Genomic DNA, 18,746 nt, shown 5'->3' on the forward strand with positions numbered 1-18,746 from the left:
TGGGTCCACAAATCCAGAGATGCGGTGCGGAACGGAACCACTACAAAGTGCTTCCATGGGGTTCCGTGCCTCAATTCAAGTGACCTCATTCAAGTGAATGGGTCCGCGATCCGCATGCGGCTGGCCTATGGTCGGTGCCTGTTCATTGAGGGCCGCAATTTGCGGTCCACAGCACGAGTGCGGAGCCCTTACGTTCCATGTGAACAAGCCCTAATAGTGAGGAGCAATCACTCTGCCATTGATCATCTCCATGATGTCCAGCAGCGTTCTGGCAGCAGAGAGCAATGATACTGGTGGATATTGAAACATATGTTTTTACAGTTTAAAGCATGTTTAAAAAAATCACAATGTGCTGCAATCATTGCTTATTGCTGCATGGACGCTGGACAGCATTAAGACAAGCGGTGGCGTAGCGATCACTCCTCCCCATGTGGAGTTTGAAATCCCTACATGTAAGTGCCAGATTTTATTACGCATTTGCCATGAGGGAACACGTCCCTCCAGACAATTGTAAAATACAGCCATTAGTTACTACAGGGGCCCAGACTTTTCCAAACATGAAGTGTTAGTACATGTCAATTGCATGTTATGTAATATTGTGGGTTACCTTCAATCTGAAAACTGTGCAAAATCTGGCTCAGGGGTGCTATGTGTGGATGATGTCCGCGATTGGCCAACAGATGAATGTGACCCGGCAGCTGTGGAGTGTCCGGAGGAAGGACGGGTCTCTTGAGCTGAGGCTTGGCTCCAAGGCTGGCTTGATTGTACTGCTGATTTAGCTGGATGGGCTCAAATTGCTGTTGTGGCGGAAATGATCGAATGCTGGGTGGTGGAACAGTGGCGGATGTTTGTGGCATTGTGTTTGGTAATGGTGCCGAGTACTGTGCACGGTATGTTTGATATTGGCTTGGATATGGGTTAGTTTGGAGGTCTGGAGCATATGGGGTTTGCTGCATAGTTTAAAAATCAGCAGGTGGTGGGTTATATTGGCGGCTGTGTGGGTTTGTTGTTTGGTGGGTGTTTGGTGGTGCAGGGTAGGAATGGAGTGGTGCAGAAGTTGGAAATTGGGTTTGTGGTAAGGTAGTTGTTTGTGTTGGATTATTAGGGTTTCCCTGTGTTTGTTCAGACATTGAAATATATTTATTTAGAATCTCCCATAACTCTTTGCGACACGCATCCATTTTATCTTTTGGTAGCTTTTTAAGGACAGTGAAGGCAAACATTGAGAAATGGTAGTTGGGATCATGCATTAGTCCCCTGTGCTCATCCAGAAGCGAGCTTAACCGGCCTGATAGTGAAATGTTGGGCTCATTGGGCCGTCTCCTTCGTCTTCGAAGAGAAATAGCAGAAGGGGCCTCAGCTGCTGACTCTGGTGGGCTGCCATGGTCAGGTTCTGGACCACTCGATCTTTGCAGATTCCCGCTGGTACTGCAAAATAAATATTTTCTCAAAATAATGCCTCATTCACACGTCAGTGTTCGGTCAGTGATTGTGAGCCCAAACAAGGCGAGGCTCTAAACACAGAACAGGTGCAGATCTTTTCCTCCACGCCGATCACTGACCAAAATCAATGACATGTAAATTAGGAGGCAAAAACAGATCCAATAAACAATATAATATAATCATTCACCTTCTTGTTTCCAGTACTGGTCTCAAAAAATCAAGTTGATCAAAATAAATGTATTGTTTGCGCTTAGACGGCGAACTTCCACTTCTTCCAACGTCTCTTATTTGGCGCAACTCCCAGGTGTAGCAGTCCTTTAGAGATCGCCAACGTGTTTGCACCGCCTTCCCTGTATTTCGACAAATGTAACATTATGAACAGCGTTTACTTTTTGTTTGGAAGGACAATGTTTAATTAGTGCAGCATCCAGTACCTTATTTTAGTGCTTAGGAGGTTTTTGCCAAGTTTTTATTTTTTTGCAAATAAGTTAAACTTTCACCTACTCGGAAAATGCACTTTGAGTTTCAAGTTGGCCTTGTCCAAACACCCGCTCCTGCAGCTTGTTTGAATTCTAATTGGAACCGTGGTATCAAAACAATAACGCATCAAAGGAAGGGCCCTGGTGTTGCCACAACACCAACAGCCCTATTACAAGGGCCGATAGTACAGACCAGGGATGCTCAACCTGCGGCCCTCCAGCTGTTGTAAAACTACAACTCCCACAATGCCCTGCTGTAGGCTGATAGCTGAAGTCTGTTCGGGCATGCTGGGAGTTGTAGTTTTGCAACAGCTGGAGGGCCGCAGGTTGAGCATGCATGGTACAGACGATTGACGGGAGCAAGGCATTTGCCTGCTCAGGATCCTGATCCGTATGACAAATGCATTGAAATGCCGGATCCGTCGCTCCTGTGTCATCTGGAAAAACGTATCCGGCATTTATTTATTTTCAAATTTTTTGCGGTCTGAGCATGGGCAGACCGCAATGCCGGATCCGTTTTGCCGGAACACTCGGAGCCGGACCCAGCATTAATGCATTTCAATGGGAAAAAATGGTAGAGTCGGCATTCCGGCAAGTGTTGCGGAATTTTGGACGGAGATAAAACCGCAGCATGCTGCGGTATTATCTCCGTCCTGAAAAGGCAAAAAAAGACTGAACTGAAGACATCCTGATGCATCCTGAACGGATCGCTCTCCATTCAGAAGGCATTAGGATAACACTGATCAGTTCTTTTTCTGTATAGAGCCCCTAGGACGGAATTCAATGCCGGAAAAGAAAAACGCTAGTGTGAAAATGCCCTTAGCCCGCAAAATCATGGCTAAAGAGCGTTCATACAAACACTTTGAAGCGATGATCTTAGCGAGCAAATGCTATTGGAGTAGGGGCTTAAGCCGATAATGTGGTCCTACCCATTCACATGGGCAGACTGACCATAGACTACACCGGCAAATTGCGGAGACTCCAGATGGCCAGAGGGCAGAGGATTCCTCACAGCCGTCAGGCAGATAAGTAATAATGTGTTGGTCCCACGTTGGATTTGTGAAGTAGTTATATAACTGGCCAGCTACCATAGATGCACTCCAAATTCCTTAATGACACAGTATTGCCATATTTAGGCTCCATTCACACGTCCATAATAATGGGTCCGCATCCGTTCCGCAAATTTCGGAACGGGTGCGGACCCATTCATTCTCTATAGGGCAGGAATGGATGCGGACTGCACACAGTGTGCTTTCCACATCCGCATTTCCGGAGCGCGTCTCCGATATTCTGGTCCGCGGCTCCGGAAAAAAATAGAACATGTCCTATTCTTGTCCGCATTTCTATGGGGGGTGCCGGCTGGGCGTATTGCAGATTTGCAATGCACTACGGACATGTGAATGAACCCTTAGACACCAGGAGTAGGAGGACAGAATGTTGAAGATGGCGCTGAACACCACAGAGGAGCAGCTCCTGAGTTGGTAATTTGTGCTTATGGTGACATTATTTGGCGTTGCACTGTGGTTTGGAAAGCTTATGGCGTAGCACTGAGGTATTTTGCTCTGCTGGGGTGTTATTTTGTGCAGCAGTATGTTATTTATGGCCCTGACTAAAGTCTACTACAAGCCTACTACATGGGGTCATGTATAGTTTAGGGGGGCCAGGGCCTCTTTAAAGAGGACCTTTCACCGCTCCTGACACGCCTGTTTTAATAGCTTCATGCATTCCCCATGTGATAATTCTGCAGCATCTTCTCTTATGTCTGCATGTTGTGCCATTCCTCTATTATTTCTACTAGAAGTTATGAATGAATTGCCAGCAGCCTTCAGTAAGGGTACAGAGGGGCGGTAACCAGTTGGGGGTGTGTACCTGCACAGTCTGAAACTGGCAGCACTGATTGGATAGAGTCAAACTGGGCAGGTACACCCCCCCCCCCCCAACTGGTTACCTCCCCTCTGTACCCTTACTGCAGACTGCTAGCAATTCATTCATAACTTCTAGTAGAAATAATAAAGGGATGACACAACATAGAGACATAAGAATAGATGTTCCAGAATTGTTATTACACGGGGAATGCATGAAGCTATGATAACAGACATGTCAGGAGCGGGGAGAGGTCCTCTTTAATTTTAAAGTACACCCTGGGAGTAAACACACGAAATCTCTGAAAACACAGTAATTACAAGATAAAATGTTACTTGAAATCTTACTTTTTATAATTTGTTGGCTGGGTGACAGTGAGGGCCATTCCGGTAACACAGCAGTAACAACTTCGTCCCAAGCTTTATTTTTTTGGCCACGATCTGCATAAGCGACATCCCTGCTGTCCCATATGCAAGACCTTTGCTGGACGGCACCTATTAGAATTTCCTCGTCCACATCTAAGTGGGAGGCAGCCATTCTGGAACCTAATGACAAGCCACATTTTAGAAGGAATGAACATAAGACACTATGACAATTCCAATCACAACATTTAAACACCACTACACACACCCAGCACCACAGCACCACTGCTCAACTACACACACAGCACCACTGCTCAACTACACACACATGGCACCACTGCTCAACTACACACACATGGCACCACTGCTCAACTACACACACACACAGCACCACTGCTCAACTACACACACATGGCACCACTGCTCATCTACACACACACACAGCACCACTGCTCAACTACACACACATGGCACCACTGCTCAACTACACACACATGGCACCACTGCTCAACTACACACACATGGCACCACTGCTCATCTACACACACACGGCACCACTGCTCATCTACACACACATGGCACCACTGCTCATCTACACACACATGGCACCACTGCTCATCTACACACACATGGCACCACTGCTCATCTACACACACATGGCACCACTGCTCAACTACACACACATGGCACCACTGCTCAACTACACACACATGGCACCACTGCTCATCTACACACACATGGCACCACTGCTCATCTACACACACACGGCACCACTGCTCATCTACACACACATGGCACCACTGCTCATCTACACACACACGGCACCACTGCTCAACTACACACACATGGCACCACTGCTCATCTACACACACACAGCACCACTGCTCATCTACACACACACGGCACCACTGCTCATCTACACACACACGGCACCACTGCTCAACTACACACACATGGCACCACTGCTCAACTACACACACATGGCACCACTGCTCAACTACACACACATGGCACCACTGCTCAACTACACACACATGGCACCACTGCTCAACTACACACACACGGCACCACTGCTCAACTACACACACACGGCACCACTGCTCAACTACACACACATGGCACCACTGCTCAACTACACACACATGGCACCACTGCTCAACTACACACACATGGCACCACTGCTCATCTACACACACACACACAGCACCACTGCTCATCTACACACACACACAGCACCACTGCTCAACTACACACACAGCACCACTGCTCAACTACATACACAGCACCACTGCATAATCTGCTCAACTACACACACACATCCAGCACCACTGCATACACTGCTGAACTACACACACAGCACCACTTCTCAACTACACACACATAGCACCACTGAATAAACTCCTCAACTACACACACACATCCAGCACCACTGCATATACTTCTCAATTATATAGACTTGCAGCTCCAAGACAACCTTATATATCACCCAAAAATCCCAGCCAAATACATGGAAAGAAACACAATGGGACCTGTATATGCTGCAGAATATGGAATACACAGTCTGTTTTTCAATTTGAAAAAAAGTTCTATAGATGAAAGAAAGACACGTCATACCTGTAAATATAAGTGGCTCAACATTAAAATATCACTTACAGAAATAACAACTAATGTGCAATTCATGTAATATACCAATTTTTGAAGAATCATGGTATTTAAAAATTTAAATAAGGAGCACAATAAATGCCTGGCACAGTTGAATTGGAAAATTCCTCAGGGAAGAAGCCCGGCATGAACATCATACTCCAAAAATGGCATCTGCAGAAAGTTGAGCACATTAGGGCTTTTTATAACTTTGTCTGGGTCAAAAACCAGACATCTAAACAAAGTTTTATCTCAGTGAAGTCGCAGTCGCACACGACTTGTATTGAAGCCTATGGGAGAAATGTCACAAGCGACATGCAGCACAAAATCTAACAAAAAATGTTTTTTTGCGACTGTCGTGTTGCAGTGCGACACCATAGACTATCATTATAAAAATTGTCACGCGACATTGGTGAGACAAATGTCGTGGTGTAGCCCTAGCCTTATTGACTGTAATGAAAGCACCAACATAGAAGGACCACACAACACATTCAAATCCAGTTTAATTTTTTTCTATATATTGTATATATACACACTACACACAAAAAGTTAGGGATATTTGGCTTTCAGGTGAAATTTATGGAAAATGTAAAATGTTCCCGCTTCAGTGATATTATATTATGAAAGTCGGGCAGTTAAGTAGAAACAGCAATGGTGATGTCCTCATCTCAAACTATTTATTGACACAGAAGCCCACACCAGTGGTGGGTATACCTCCACAAAAATGTCAGTGTCTCTATAACTTGTCATGTGGCCCTGAGCATCAATACCAGCTTGACAACGACGTCTCCTGCTGTTGACAAGTCGCCTTATTGTCTGCTGAACCACGGCATCCCACTCTTCTTGAAGAGCGGCCCTCAGGTCATTGAGGTTCTGGGGTACAGAGTTATGAGCCTCTACACGGCGACTCAGCTGATCCCATAGGTTTTCAATGGGATTCAGGTCTGGAGAAAGTGCAGACCACCTCCATTTGAGGTCCCCCAGTCTCCAGCAGCCGTTCCCTAATGATGCGACCTCGATGACCTGGCGCATTGTCATCCATGAAGATGACATTAGGCCTGTGTTGTTCCTGCAGAGGCACAATGACTGGATTAATGATGTTACTCAAGTAGTATGGGCTTGTCACTGGACCATTCACAAAGTGTAGGGCAGTTCTGTACTGACGAGACACACCTGCCCACCAGGGCTGGGACAAGGTCCACCACCAACAGAGGCTGAGCTGCCCAAGTGCGCCCCCCCCCCCAAATAAACATAATCCTGTCAACAAGACAGAATAAAAACTAACAAGTTTTGCAGGGGTACGGGTAGATGGGGTGGTAGGACAAGGGCTGATGGAGGAAGGGGGGCTGGGTTAGATCATCTAACCCCCCCTCCCCCCATCAGCCCTCGACCCCCCCCCACCAGACATTTAGATGTTATTTATTCCTGCAGCTCTAATCATCATCCACCCCAAGTGCTCACTACTCCCTCCGTCCTCCAGCGCGGCCGGCAGCCCAGCAGGCGCGGCAGCAGCAGTGACGTGGTCAGTGGCCTGCCTGCCGCCCAGAGGCTGGGGAGCTGGCCTGCACCCTGAGGCTGGAGCCTCCCCAGCCTCTGTGTTGGCCCGGCCCTGCTGCCCTCCCTGTAACACCACCACCACCAAAGGCTCATCTGGTGACAACAGTGGCTGATGCATAGCGCTCTCCTTGACATCTCCAACATCGTTGGCGGCCATCATTTCTGCTCAGCGTGAATCGACTTTCATCACTGAACAGCACTGAGGCGCAGATGCTCCCTGGCCCAAGACAATGGTGTCTGTGCCTGGTGGTGTGGTCAGGTACCCTTGCAGGTTGTATAACAGGCCAGGGACGTCATCCATGCGCATGGGGCGCTCTGACGTCATTCTGGAGCGCCCCGGGAGTCGCACGGACTGTAAGTATACCGCTCCCCACTACTACTATGGCAACCAGGACTTTAATAGCGTCCTGGCTGCCATAGTAACACTGAACGCATTTTGAAGACGGATCAGTCTTCAAATGCTTTCAGTTCACTTGCAGTGTTACGGATCCGGCGGGCACTTCCGGCAAATGGAGTACACGCCGGATCCGGACAACGCAAGTGTGAAAGAGCCCTAAGTCTCCAGACTCTGATTAGTGCGCTCCGTCTGTCCGTTCGACTGAAGATGAAAAGCCGAAGAAAAAGACAGTTGTACCCACAGTCGAGTACAGAATGCCTTCCAGAATCTGGACTAGGGCTGTAACGATTAATCGACGTTATCGATAATATTCAATAACGGGCCGATTCATTGCTATGCGGGGGGGAGCGGGAGGTCAGGCTCTATGCCTGCGGTCCTTGAACTTTAGATCACCGCATCTTCTTTTACCTTACAATGAAGCTCCAGTAACAGGCAGAGCGGGCGGCGGCGTAACGTCACTTACTCATGTGACGTGCCTGCTCCGCCTACTTTATGAAGCAGGCGGGTCACGTGAGTAAGTGACGTTACGCCGCCGCCCGCTCTGCCTGTTACTGGAGCTTCATTGTAAGGTAAAAGAAGATGCGGTGATTTAAAGTAAAAGTTACTGCGGGCCAGGGCTGTTATGGGGAGGGGGATCTGTGGATGGCACTGTTATGGAGGGGATCTGTGGGTGGCACTGCTATGGGGGAGATCTGTGGATGACACATATAGCATAAGATGCTACAGATCCCCCATAACAGTGCCATCCACAGATCCCCCATAACAGCGCCATCCACAGATCCCCCATAACAGCGCCATCCACAGATCCCCCATAACAGCGCCATCCACAGATCCCCAATAACAGCGCCATCCACAGATCCCCAATAACAGCGCCATCCACAGATCCCCAATAACAGCGCCATCCACAGATCCCCAATAACAGCGCCATCCACAGATCCCCAATAACAGTGCCATCCACAGATCCCCAATAACAGTGCCATCCACAGATCCCCTCCATAAGTGCCATCCACAGATCCCCCCCATAAGTGCCATCCACAGATCCCCCCCATAAGTGCCATCCACAGATCCCCAATAACAGTGCCATCCACAGAACCCCTCCATAACAGTGCCATCCACAGATCCCCCATAACAGTGCCATTCAAAATTTGTTTTAATATGGCCTTTGAACATAATTTTTCAAGTAAAATCATATAACCCCTTTTTTTGTCATTTTGGTGTTTTTTCACGATTAATTGATGAAATTATCGACAACTAATCGATTATTCAAATAATCGTTAGCTGCAGCCCTAATCTGGACACAAACTAAGTCCCACGATCCAAGACCACGTCAGAGGGAAGGCCATGAAGTTTCACAATGTTGTCACCAAACACTTGAGCAAGTGTTTTAGCATTAAGTAGAGCCGGCAACACTATAAAGTGCTCCCTTTTACTAAGGCTACTTTCACACTTGCGGCAGGACGGATCCGACAGGCTGTTCACCATGTCGGATCCGTCCTGCGGCTATTTTGCCCTGCCGCCGGACCGCCGCTCCGTCCTCATTGACTATAATGGGGACGGGGGCGGAGCTCTGGCGCAGCACGGCGGTGTACGGCGAAAGCCGCCGGACTAAAAAGTCCTGCATGTCCGACTTTTTAGTCTGGCGGCTTTCGCTGTGCACCACCGTGCTGCGCCGGAGCTCCGCCCCCGTCCCCATTATAGTCAATGAGGACGGAGCGGCGGTCCGGCGGCACGGCAAAATAGCTGCAGGATGGATCCGACATGGTGAACAGCCTGTCGGATCCGTCCTGCCGCAAGTGTGAAAGTACCCTAAAACGATCAACTACCACCAGAATAACTGTCTTTCCTAACAAATTAGGCAGATCAGTGATAAAAATCCATGGATAAGTGAGTCCACGGTCTGAACGGGATGGGCAACCGATAGGGGTGCACCGAAATGAAAATTCTGGTCCGAAACCGAAAATTCAGGATACCCCTTGACCGAAACCGAAACTGCCTTTTTGCCAAGATACTTTTAAAAGACCCCCCACCCCATAACAGTGCCATCCACAGACCCCCCCACCTCATAACAGTGCCATCCACAGACCCCCACCCACCCCATAACAGTGCCATCCACAGACCCCCCACCTCATAACAGTGACATCCACAGACCCCCACCCACCCCATAACAGTGCCATCCACAGACCCCCACCCACCCCATAACAGTGCCATCCACAGACCCCCACCCACCCCATAACAGTGCCATCCACAGACCCCCCACCCCATAACAGTGCCATCCACAGCCCCCATTGTACAATTAATAGATTAATAGAAAATAGCGGGGAGGGACTGGGAGGAGGAGCTGGGGGCCGGTGCGTTCACTGTGCTCCGGCCCCCAGCTCCAGTAGTTATAAAATGTTGTACAATTAATAAGCATTCTATTCATGAGGCCCCCTCTGCAGTATTACATTCAATACAGCCACATCCTACTCACAGGGCTGTCATCTTAATGCTGGCCGGCCGGGCAGAGGAGCTGCAGCGTCACAACTGACGTCATGTGCCCGGCCTACTTTCTGAATGAAGGAGGCGGCGCAGGCATGTGACGTCAGTGGTGACGTTGCCGCTCGTCTGCCCGGCCGGCCAGCATTAAGATGACAGCCCTGTGAGTAGGATGTGGCTGTATTGAATGTAATACTGCAGAGGGGGCCTCATGAATAGAATGCTTATTAATTGTACAACATTTTATAACTACTGGAGCTGGGGGCCGGAGCACAGTGAACGCACCGGCCCCCAGCTCCTCCTCCCAGTCCCTCCCCGCTATTTCCGGCCGATATGTAAAAATATCGGCAGAAACAGATTAGGTGCATTCTCGGCCGATATTTTCGGCCGCCGAAATTTCGGTGCACCCCTAGCAACCGAAGTAGAGATCCAGAAGATCAAGTATGTGTCACCTTAGTGCGTGCACAGATACTACAGGCCGTCACATAGTCCTCAACACACTTACGCAACCCCAGCCACCAGAATCTATGAGAGATGAGGTCGGCAGTGGATCTACTTCCAGGGTGTCTCGTAAGAACTGTACAGTGATGTTCCCCAAACACCTTGTGACGCAATTCCGATGGAACAAACAGTTTCCCAGAGGGGCAAGACTCCGGTGCATCTCCCTGGGCCTCTAACACCTTCACCTCTAGGTCAGGGTAAAGAGCAGATATCACCACCTCTTCTGATAGATCACCACCTCCAGGAGAACTATGTGACAAGGCATCTGCTTGACGTTCTTAACCCCAGGACGATAGGTGACAGTGAAATTGAATCTGGTGAAAAACAAAGACCACTTGGCCTGCCTCGGGTTAAGTCATTTGGCCGACTCCAGGTAAGCCAGATTTTTGTCATCGGATAAATCGCTCCTTCCAACCAATGACATCACTCCTCGAAAGCCAACTTAATGGCCAGCAACTCTCTGTTACCCACATCATAATTTCTCTCTGCGGCAGAGTTTTGTTTTTACCAGGTGACGGACCCTGAGATAAAACTGCTCCTACCCCCACCTCGGACGTTCCACAATGAAAGGTTGTGATACATCCGGCTGCACCAATATAGGGGCAGAAGAGAAGCATTCCTTAAAGGGGTTGTCCGAGTTATGGAAAAAATATACATAGCACTGTAAATCTGATGGTCAGCGATATATAACTAAGCTAAGCAAGTTTTTGGCAAAAAAATATCTATTTCCTCATTTCCGTGGTTCTCTTCTGGCCCTTTGTTTACTTGCAATAAAAACAATCTCTGCCCCCCCCCCCCCGGCTAAGGGAGTGAATACAAGCAGTGATGGTCAGTTCGCAAGGGCTGCCATCTTGACTCACCCGTCCGGCAATGTAGAGGTAAGCCCTTACCTGTGCCGGGAGCCGGTCTGAAATCAAATGCAGTCACCAGGAGCAGGCAGTTCCGAGAACAGCCGCCGGGGGGCCTTCATCGGGCTGTTCTCGGAACTGCCTGCTCCCGGTGACTGCATTTGATTTCAGACCGGCTCCCGGCACAGGTAAGCCCTTACCTGTGCATCGCCGGACGGGTGAGTCAAGATTGCAGCCCGCATGTGTTCGCTGGCGAACACTGCGAACTGACCATCACTGAATACAAGTGCTTCCCTGAGTGACATGTCTGCCTGCTGGGAGACTCAGCAGCATGTTGTATTTGTAGAACTACAAGTCCCAGCTGTGTAATGACACTGCTAAGGGCGTGAATACAAGTGCTGCCCTGAGTGCTGGGAGACTCAGCAGCATGTTGTATGTATAGAACTACAAGTCCCAGCTGTACAATGACACTGCTGATACACACAGGATCTTCCCCCTACCTGCAATGCTCTGCAGAACTTCTCTTTCAGCTCCTGTGCCCAGCATTTGTCTCCTCGCTGCCTGCAGCGACACAGCAAACACTTCAGCTCTGAGTCTGTGCAGCTGAAGGGGTTAAGAATCCTGGGAGAGAGCAATAAGCAGCAGCTGGCAGTGCAGGGGGGCGTGGCCAGCACGGTGATGTCTCCCATACAGATCTCTCAGGCTTGTGCACATTATCAGAGCAGGGAGAGAACCTGACATCACAGGTCATGTGACCCTCAATGAAATCTGAGAAACCAGGCACTGCAGATAAAGTGAGTTAATTGGAAAGCTGTTACATTTGCCCAGTTAGGAACATAGAAAGAATTAAAAAACATAACTCGGACAACCCCTTGCAGCGCCGAATCAGACCACAGTGAAACATCCGTCCCTTTTATTAGTCATGTCAGTTAGGCCTCGTTCACACTTCAGTGTTTGGTCAGTGATTTCCATCAGTGATTTGTGAGCCAAAACCAGAAGTGGAGCCTCCACAGACATGAGGTAGAAGGGAAATATCTGCTCCTGTTCTGTGTTTAGAGTTGCACCTGGTTTTGGCTCACAAATCACTGATGGAAATCACTGACTAAACACTGAAGTGTGAACGAGGCCTTAAGGGTTTTACCACTGTCGAATAGTTCTGAATACATTTTCGGTAATAGTTGGGGAACCCCAAAAACCGCATAAGAGCCTTCAGATTTTCGGGTTGTTCTCAGTCCAATACAGCACGGACTTTCTCCGGATCCATTCGAAAACCCTAAGACGACAACAGGTAGCCCAAGAACTGCACCTCGTGTACAGCAAAAACACACTGCTCTAATTTTGCGTACAATTTATTAACCCTTAGGATCTGTAACACCTGTCTAACGTGATCCTGATGTGTCTCCACGTCTGGAGAATAAATTAGTATGTCATCCAAATACATGACTACAAACCTCACACTTTTGCTCTAATGTGGGAGGAAAACCCCACACTGAACATAGGAGGGAACCGGGAAAGGAAATCAGGCCTGAAAACTAGGGAAGGAAGATGGACACCTGCTAGTGAAAACCCTAATCAAAGCCCTGACTGACTACCAGTATGAACAGACCCCAGAGGTAGGTGAGTTCATACTCAGGAATACCTAGTGTCCTATCTAACCCTAAAGGACCCGGGTACTAATGTCAGGACTGAGACATCCTGTTCCTTCAAAAGAAAGGACGAACGGGAGCCTCCCTAAGGCCTAATACAAAACAACAAAGAAACGCAACACCAGGAACTCAGCCGAGATCCAAACACCAACTATCCACAGGTCCAACTGAGATTATAAACCGCACAGCATTGTGGGAGAGACAACTATAATTAGGGAACGTTAAATGACCACAATAGCAACACCTGTAAGTAAAAGGGGTTGTCCGGGTTCAGAGCTACATCCTGTATTATACTCCAGAGCTGCACTCACTATTCTGCTGGTGGAGTCACTGTGTACATACATTACATTACTTATCCTGTACTGATCCTGAGTTACATCCTGTATTATACTCCAGAGCTGCACTCACTATTCTGCTGGTGCAGTCACTGTGTACATACATTACTTATCCTGTACTGATCCTGAGTTACATCCTGTATTATACTCCAGAGCTGCACTCACTATTCTGCTGGTGCAGTCACTGTGTACATACATTACATTACTTATCCCGTACTGATCCTGAGTTACATCCTGTATTATACTCCAGAGCTGCACTCACTATTCTGCTGGTGCAGTCACTGTGTACATACATTACATTACTTATCCTGTACTGATCCTGAGTTACATCCTGTATTATACTCCAGAGCTGCACTCACTATTCTGCTGGTGCAGTCACTGTGTACATACATTACATTACTTATCCTGTACTGATCCAGAGTTACATCCTGTATTATACTCCAGAGCTGCACTCACTATTCTGCTGGTGCAGTCACTGTGTACATACATTACATTACTTATCCTGTACTGATCCAGAGTTACATCCTGTATTATACTCCAGAGCTGCACTCACTATTCTGCTGGTGCAGTCACTGTGTACATACATTACTTATCCCGTACTGATCCTGAGTTACATCCTGTATTATACTCCAGAGCTGCACTCACTATTCTGCTGGTGCAGTCACTGTGTACATACATTACATTACTTATCCTGTACTGATCCTGAGTTACATCCTGTATTATACTCCAGAGCTGCACTCACTATTCTGCTGGTGCAGTCACTGTGTACATACATTACTTATCCTGTACTGATCCTGAGTTGCATCCTGTATTATACTCCAGAGCTGCACTCACTATTCTGCTGGTGGAGTCACTGTGTACATACATTACTTATCCCGTATTGATCCTGAGTTACATCCTGTATTATACTCCAGAGCTGCACTCACTATTCTGCTGGTGCAGTCACTGTGCACATACATTACATTACTTATCCTGTAGTGATCCTGCATTACATCCTGTATTATACTCCAGAGCTGCACTCACTATTCTGCTGGTGCAGTCACTGTGTACATACATTACATTACTTATCCTGTACTGATCCTGAGTTACATCCTGTATTATACTCCAGAGCTGCACTCACTATTCTGCTGGTGCAGTCACTGTGTACATACATTACATTACTTATCCTGTACTGATCCTGAGTTACATCCTGTATTATACTCCAGAGCTGCACTCACTATTCTGCTGGTGCAGTCACTGTGTACAGACATTACTAACCCTGTATTATACTCCAGAGCTGACATTTCCCAGGATTCTCTGCTTTTTCAGTGCCTGTGTTATGGTGTGTTTTATTTCCACTTCATACTGACCCCACTGTATCTGAGCCCGGCTGTATCAGTGTGTCCCACCTGCTTGCTGACTGTTTCCAAGAACAACCACTGAACTGTGAATGCTCTGGAACACAGAGTGTAAAAATGGGGCCAAACTGTTCAAAAGTAATGTATTTATCAAGCGCCTAAGAGAAACCTCCGGATTATCACATCTCACCCTATAAATTCTCATGTACCTCAGTTTCTGTCTCTTTCAGAGCGACAAGGAGGACTGAGCGACGAGACGGGTGGGCGTGTCTGGCACGTCTCCTCGCCACTCTATGGTCACTCGCCTATCACGTGCCCTTTGAATGCCGGAAGTGTCTTGCCTGCCGTTGGGCTCCGGTTTCTCTGAGGCTGGCACGTCATGTCCAGGAAGCAGGGTGTCCGCTCCCGGCCCGGGAAGAAGGCCGATTTGGAGCGGAAGAGGGACGAAAGGGCCGCGCGGAGAGCCCTAGCTAAAGAACGTCGGAACCGGGCCGGAGAGGCCGGGGACCAGGAGGAGTTCCTCAGTTTCGCAAATCAACTTCAAGTGTTGGGACTGCGGCTGCGGGAAGTGCCGGGAGACGGGTGAGCACTGGAGGGGCTGACATGTTACTGCTCCCGGCGCCATCTTGGTACTCTCACCCTGTCAAAAGTACCAAGAACCTGAGCAGTGAGCGGCTCTCAGAACCTGACTCCGTCCCGCACATGGTCCCAGTGACAGCCATGGTATTCATGCAGGAGCTGCAGCTTACATTACCAGTGCCTACAACTAAAATAGCCCAATACTAGAAACACCTAGAACAAAAGTAATGATGGAATCCAATAGTAGAAAAACCTAGAACGTAAAGTAATGATGGCGTCAGATAGTAGAAAAACCTAGAATGTAAAGTAATGATGGCGTCAGATAGTAGAAAAACCTAGAACGTAAAGTAATGACGGCGTCTGATAGTAGAAAAACCTAGAACGTAAAGCAATGATGGCGTCTGATAGTAGAAAAACGTAAAGCAACGATGGCGTCTGATAGTAGAAATACCTAGAACGTAAAGCGACGATGGCGTCTGATAGTAGAAATACCTAGAACGTAAAGCGACGATGGCGTCTGATAGTAGAAAAACCTAGAACGTAAAGTGATGATGGCGTCAGATAGTATGAAAACCTAGAACGTAAAGTGATGATGGCGTCTGATGGTAGAAAAACCTAGAACGTAAAGCGATGATGGCGTCTGATAGTAGAAAAACCTAGAACGTAAAGCGATGATGGCGTCTGATAGTAGAAAAACCTAGAACGTAAAGCGATGATGGCGTCTGATAGTAGAAACACCTAGAACGTAAAGCGATGATGGCGTCTGATAGTAGAAACACCTAGAACGTAAAGCGATGATGGCGTCTGATAGTAGAAACATATCGTGTGGTTGTTGACGCGGCAATGCCAAACATGGGGGAGATTTTATTTTTAGAACTTTTTTATTGAAATTTTTTTATTGCAATTTTTAAAAAAATATATATTTATTTTTAAACTCCTTAATAGTCACACAAGGGGACTAGAACGGACAACATTTTGATTGCTTTTAAATACAATGCACTTATCCCTATAGTGCATTGCATTTTAATGTGAGTGCTTTACTGACATTGACCAGCAGGCTGCGCCGGAGAGGGTACAGCCTGCTGGAGTACACTCAAGGCAGGCTTGGGGCCTATATCAGGCCCCAGCCACCATTTACACACGTCTGCACCCTGCGATCGCATTTGCAGGGAGACTCCCTCTGTCACTGTTTACATGCGGCAGGCACCATTGCCAGTGGCATGTAAGAGGTTAAACACTTCTGCTGGCCTGGGCTGCTAGAGCAGGAGTGCTGCTCTCATGTGAGTCAAGCCCCTGCTCTTCACTGCACGGACCGCTGTGAAAAGACGGTGGCCCAGCTTAATACCTCTTAGTGACCGCCGTAAAAAGGCGTATAGGTGGTCACTAAGGGGTTAAAAAGGTTTTCCAAGATTTTATAACTGATGACCTATCCTGTGAGCTCGGTGGTCTTCTCCTTGCTCACCAAGCACAGCGCTGTACATTGTATAGTGGCCGTGCTTGGTATTGCAGCTCAGCCCCATTCACTTCTATGAGGCTCAGCTGCTCCTAGGCCATCTGACTGATGAACTTGTCGTCACTGGGTCTAGGGAAAGCATTGGCACTCACGGCATTGGTGCCTTCTCAAACAGCTGATCGGCGGGTTCCCAGGTGTCAGACCCTCACCAATCAGATACTGATGACCTATCCAGGGTATAAAAATCTCAGAAAACTCCTTTAATGACATTGTCCAATACTAGAAACGCCTAGAACATGAAGTAATGATGGCGTCCAATACTAGGAACGCCTAGAACATGACGTAATGATGGCGTCCAATACTGGAAACGCCTAGAACATGACGTAATGATGGCGTCCAATACTGGAAACGCCTAGAACATGACGTAATGATGGCGTCCAATACTGGAAACGCCTAGAACATGACGTAATGATGGCGTCCAATACTGGAAACGCCTAGAACATGACGTAATGATGGCGTCCAATACTGGAAACGCCTAGAACATGACGTAATGATGGCGTCCAATACTGGAAACGCCTAGAACATGACGTAATGATGGCGTCCAATACTGGAAACGCCTAGAACATGACGTAATGATGGCGTCCAATACTGGAAACGCCTAGAACATGACGTAATGATGGCGTCCAATACTGGAAACGCCTAGAACATGACGTAATGATGGCGTCCAATACTGGAAACGCCTAGAACATGACGTAATGATGGCGTCCAATACTGGAAACGCCTAGAACATGACGTAATGATGGCGTCCAATACTGGAAACGCCTAGAACATGACGTAATGATGGCGTCCAATACTGGAAACGCCTAGAACATGACGTAATGATGGCGTCCAATACTGGAAACGCCTAGAACATGACGTAATGATCCCTGACTTTTCAACTTGAAAATGTTATGATATCCCAGGAGCAGCTTTAATCTCTAAGAATAATCTAGATACCAACAGGGATGGTAACAGCACCTAGAACCATGTTGGTGCTCCAGACTATCCAGGCAACAACTAGAACTGTGTTGATAAATTAGCAGTGACATCTAGAACAGGATTGCACAGTCTCTTTTGGTCTGGGGACCACATTGACACGCTGTTCTAGTTCAAGGAGCCACAATTATTTTTTTTGTTGGTGCTCGTTTGCATCGGCCTATTACAGAGGCTGACGTAAGGTGAGTGTGGGAGGAATGAGACCACCGCAGCGGCTAGCCCCCCCCTCCTCATTCAGTTCTGCTGGTTATACAGGGGGATGTGCTGCTGGTAACGGTACGGCTTTCATCCTGATGACACATGCCAGTCAGCCAACAACCAAGCTAGGCGATCGTAATAATAATCTTCATATAGCACCAACCTATTCCACAGCGCTTTACAGTCAGAGGGCTGAAGTACAGAGTCCTAGATAACAGCAGCAAACGGGTCAACTAAAACGATAGGCATGAGGGCCCTGCGCGCAAGAGCTTACAATCTATGAGGAGATAGGACAAGCGCTGTTATGAAGACTTGTTCCCAGTAATTGGTGTAGTAGGCGACCTTTCCCCCCATCCTTTCCTTCACAGCGGCGCTCACTGGGTTGGGTATTACCGCCTCCTGTCCTACAGCGATCATGTAGAGAAAGTTAATACAAGCCACTTACTAATGTACTGTGATTGTCCATATTGCCTCTTGCTGGCTGGATTCATTTTTCCATCACATTCTACACTGCTCGTTTCCATGGTTACGAGCACCCTGCAATGCATCAATGGTGGTCGTGCTTGCACACTATAGGAAAAAGCATCATCCTCTCTG

General features: G+C 47.8%; 2 protein-coding genes across 3 annotated transcripts in view; one reads left to right on the top strand and one right to left on the bottom strand.

The window, feature by feature from the left end:
- Positions 1–15,229, bottom strand: LOC122929053. Of its 2 annotated transcripts, XR_006387952.1 has the most exons (4): positions 15,094–15,229; positions 4,133–4,330; positions 1,631–1,793; positions 1–1,428 (listed from the first exon to the last, which is right to left on the bottom strand). XR_006387952.1 is itself a non-coding variant. In XM_044282496.1 (3 exons), the coding sequence occupies exons 1-3, from the start codon at positions 4,320–4,322 to the stop codon at positions 960–962; spliced, it is 822 nt and encodes a 273-aa protein (XP_044138431.1). In that variant the 5' UTR covers positions 4,323–4,449; the 3' UTR covers positions 1–959. The 2 variants fall into 2 exon arrangements, 1 of the variants encoding a protein (XP_044138431.1); XM_044282496.1 differs by lacking the exon at positions 15,094–15,229 and having other exon boundaries at positions 4,133–4,449.
- OTUD3 (OTU deubiquitinase 3) overlaps positions 15,194–18,746 on the top strand; it is a 12,903-nt gene continuing 9,350 nt past the window's right edge. The window contains exon 1 of the mRNA XM_044282495.1: positions 15,194–15,466. Within this exon, the coding sequence (XP_044138430.1) occupies positions 15,264–15,466 (203 nt within the window). The 5' untranslated portion in view covers positions 15,194–15,263. The remainder of the gene's footprint in view (positions 15,467–18,746) is intronic.

Source organism: Bufo gargarizans, chromosome 2, assembly GCF_014858855.1.
Source record: "Bufo gargarizans isolate SCDJY-AF-19 chromosome 2, ASM1485885v1, whole genome shotgun sequence".
Taxonomy (NCBI): domain Eukaryota; kingdom Metazoa; phylum Chordata; class Amphibia; order Anura; family Bufonidae; genus Bufo; species Bufo gargarizans.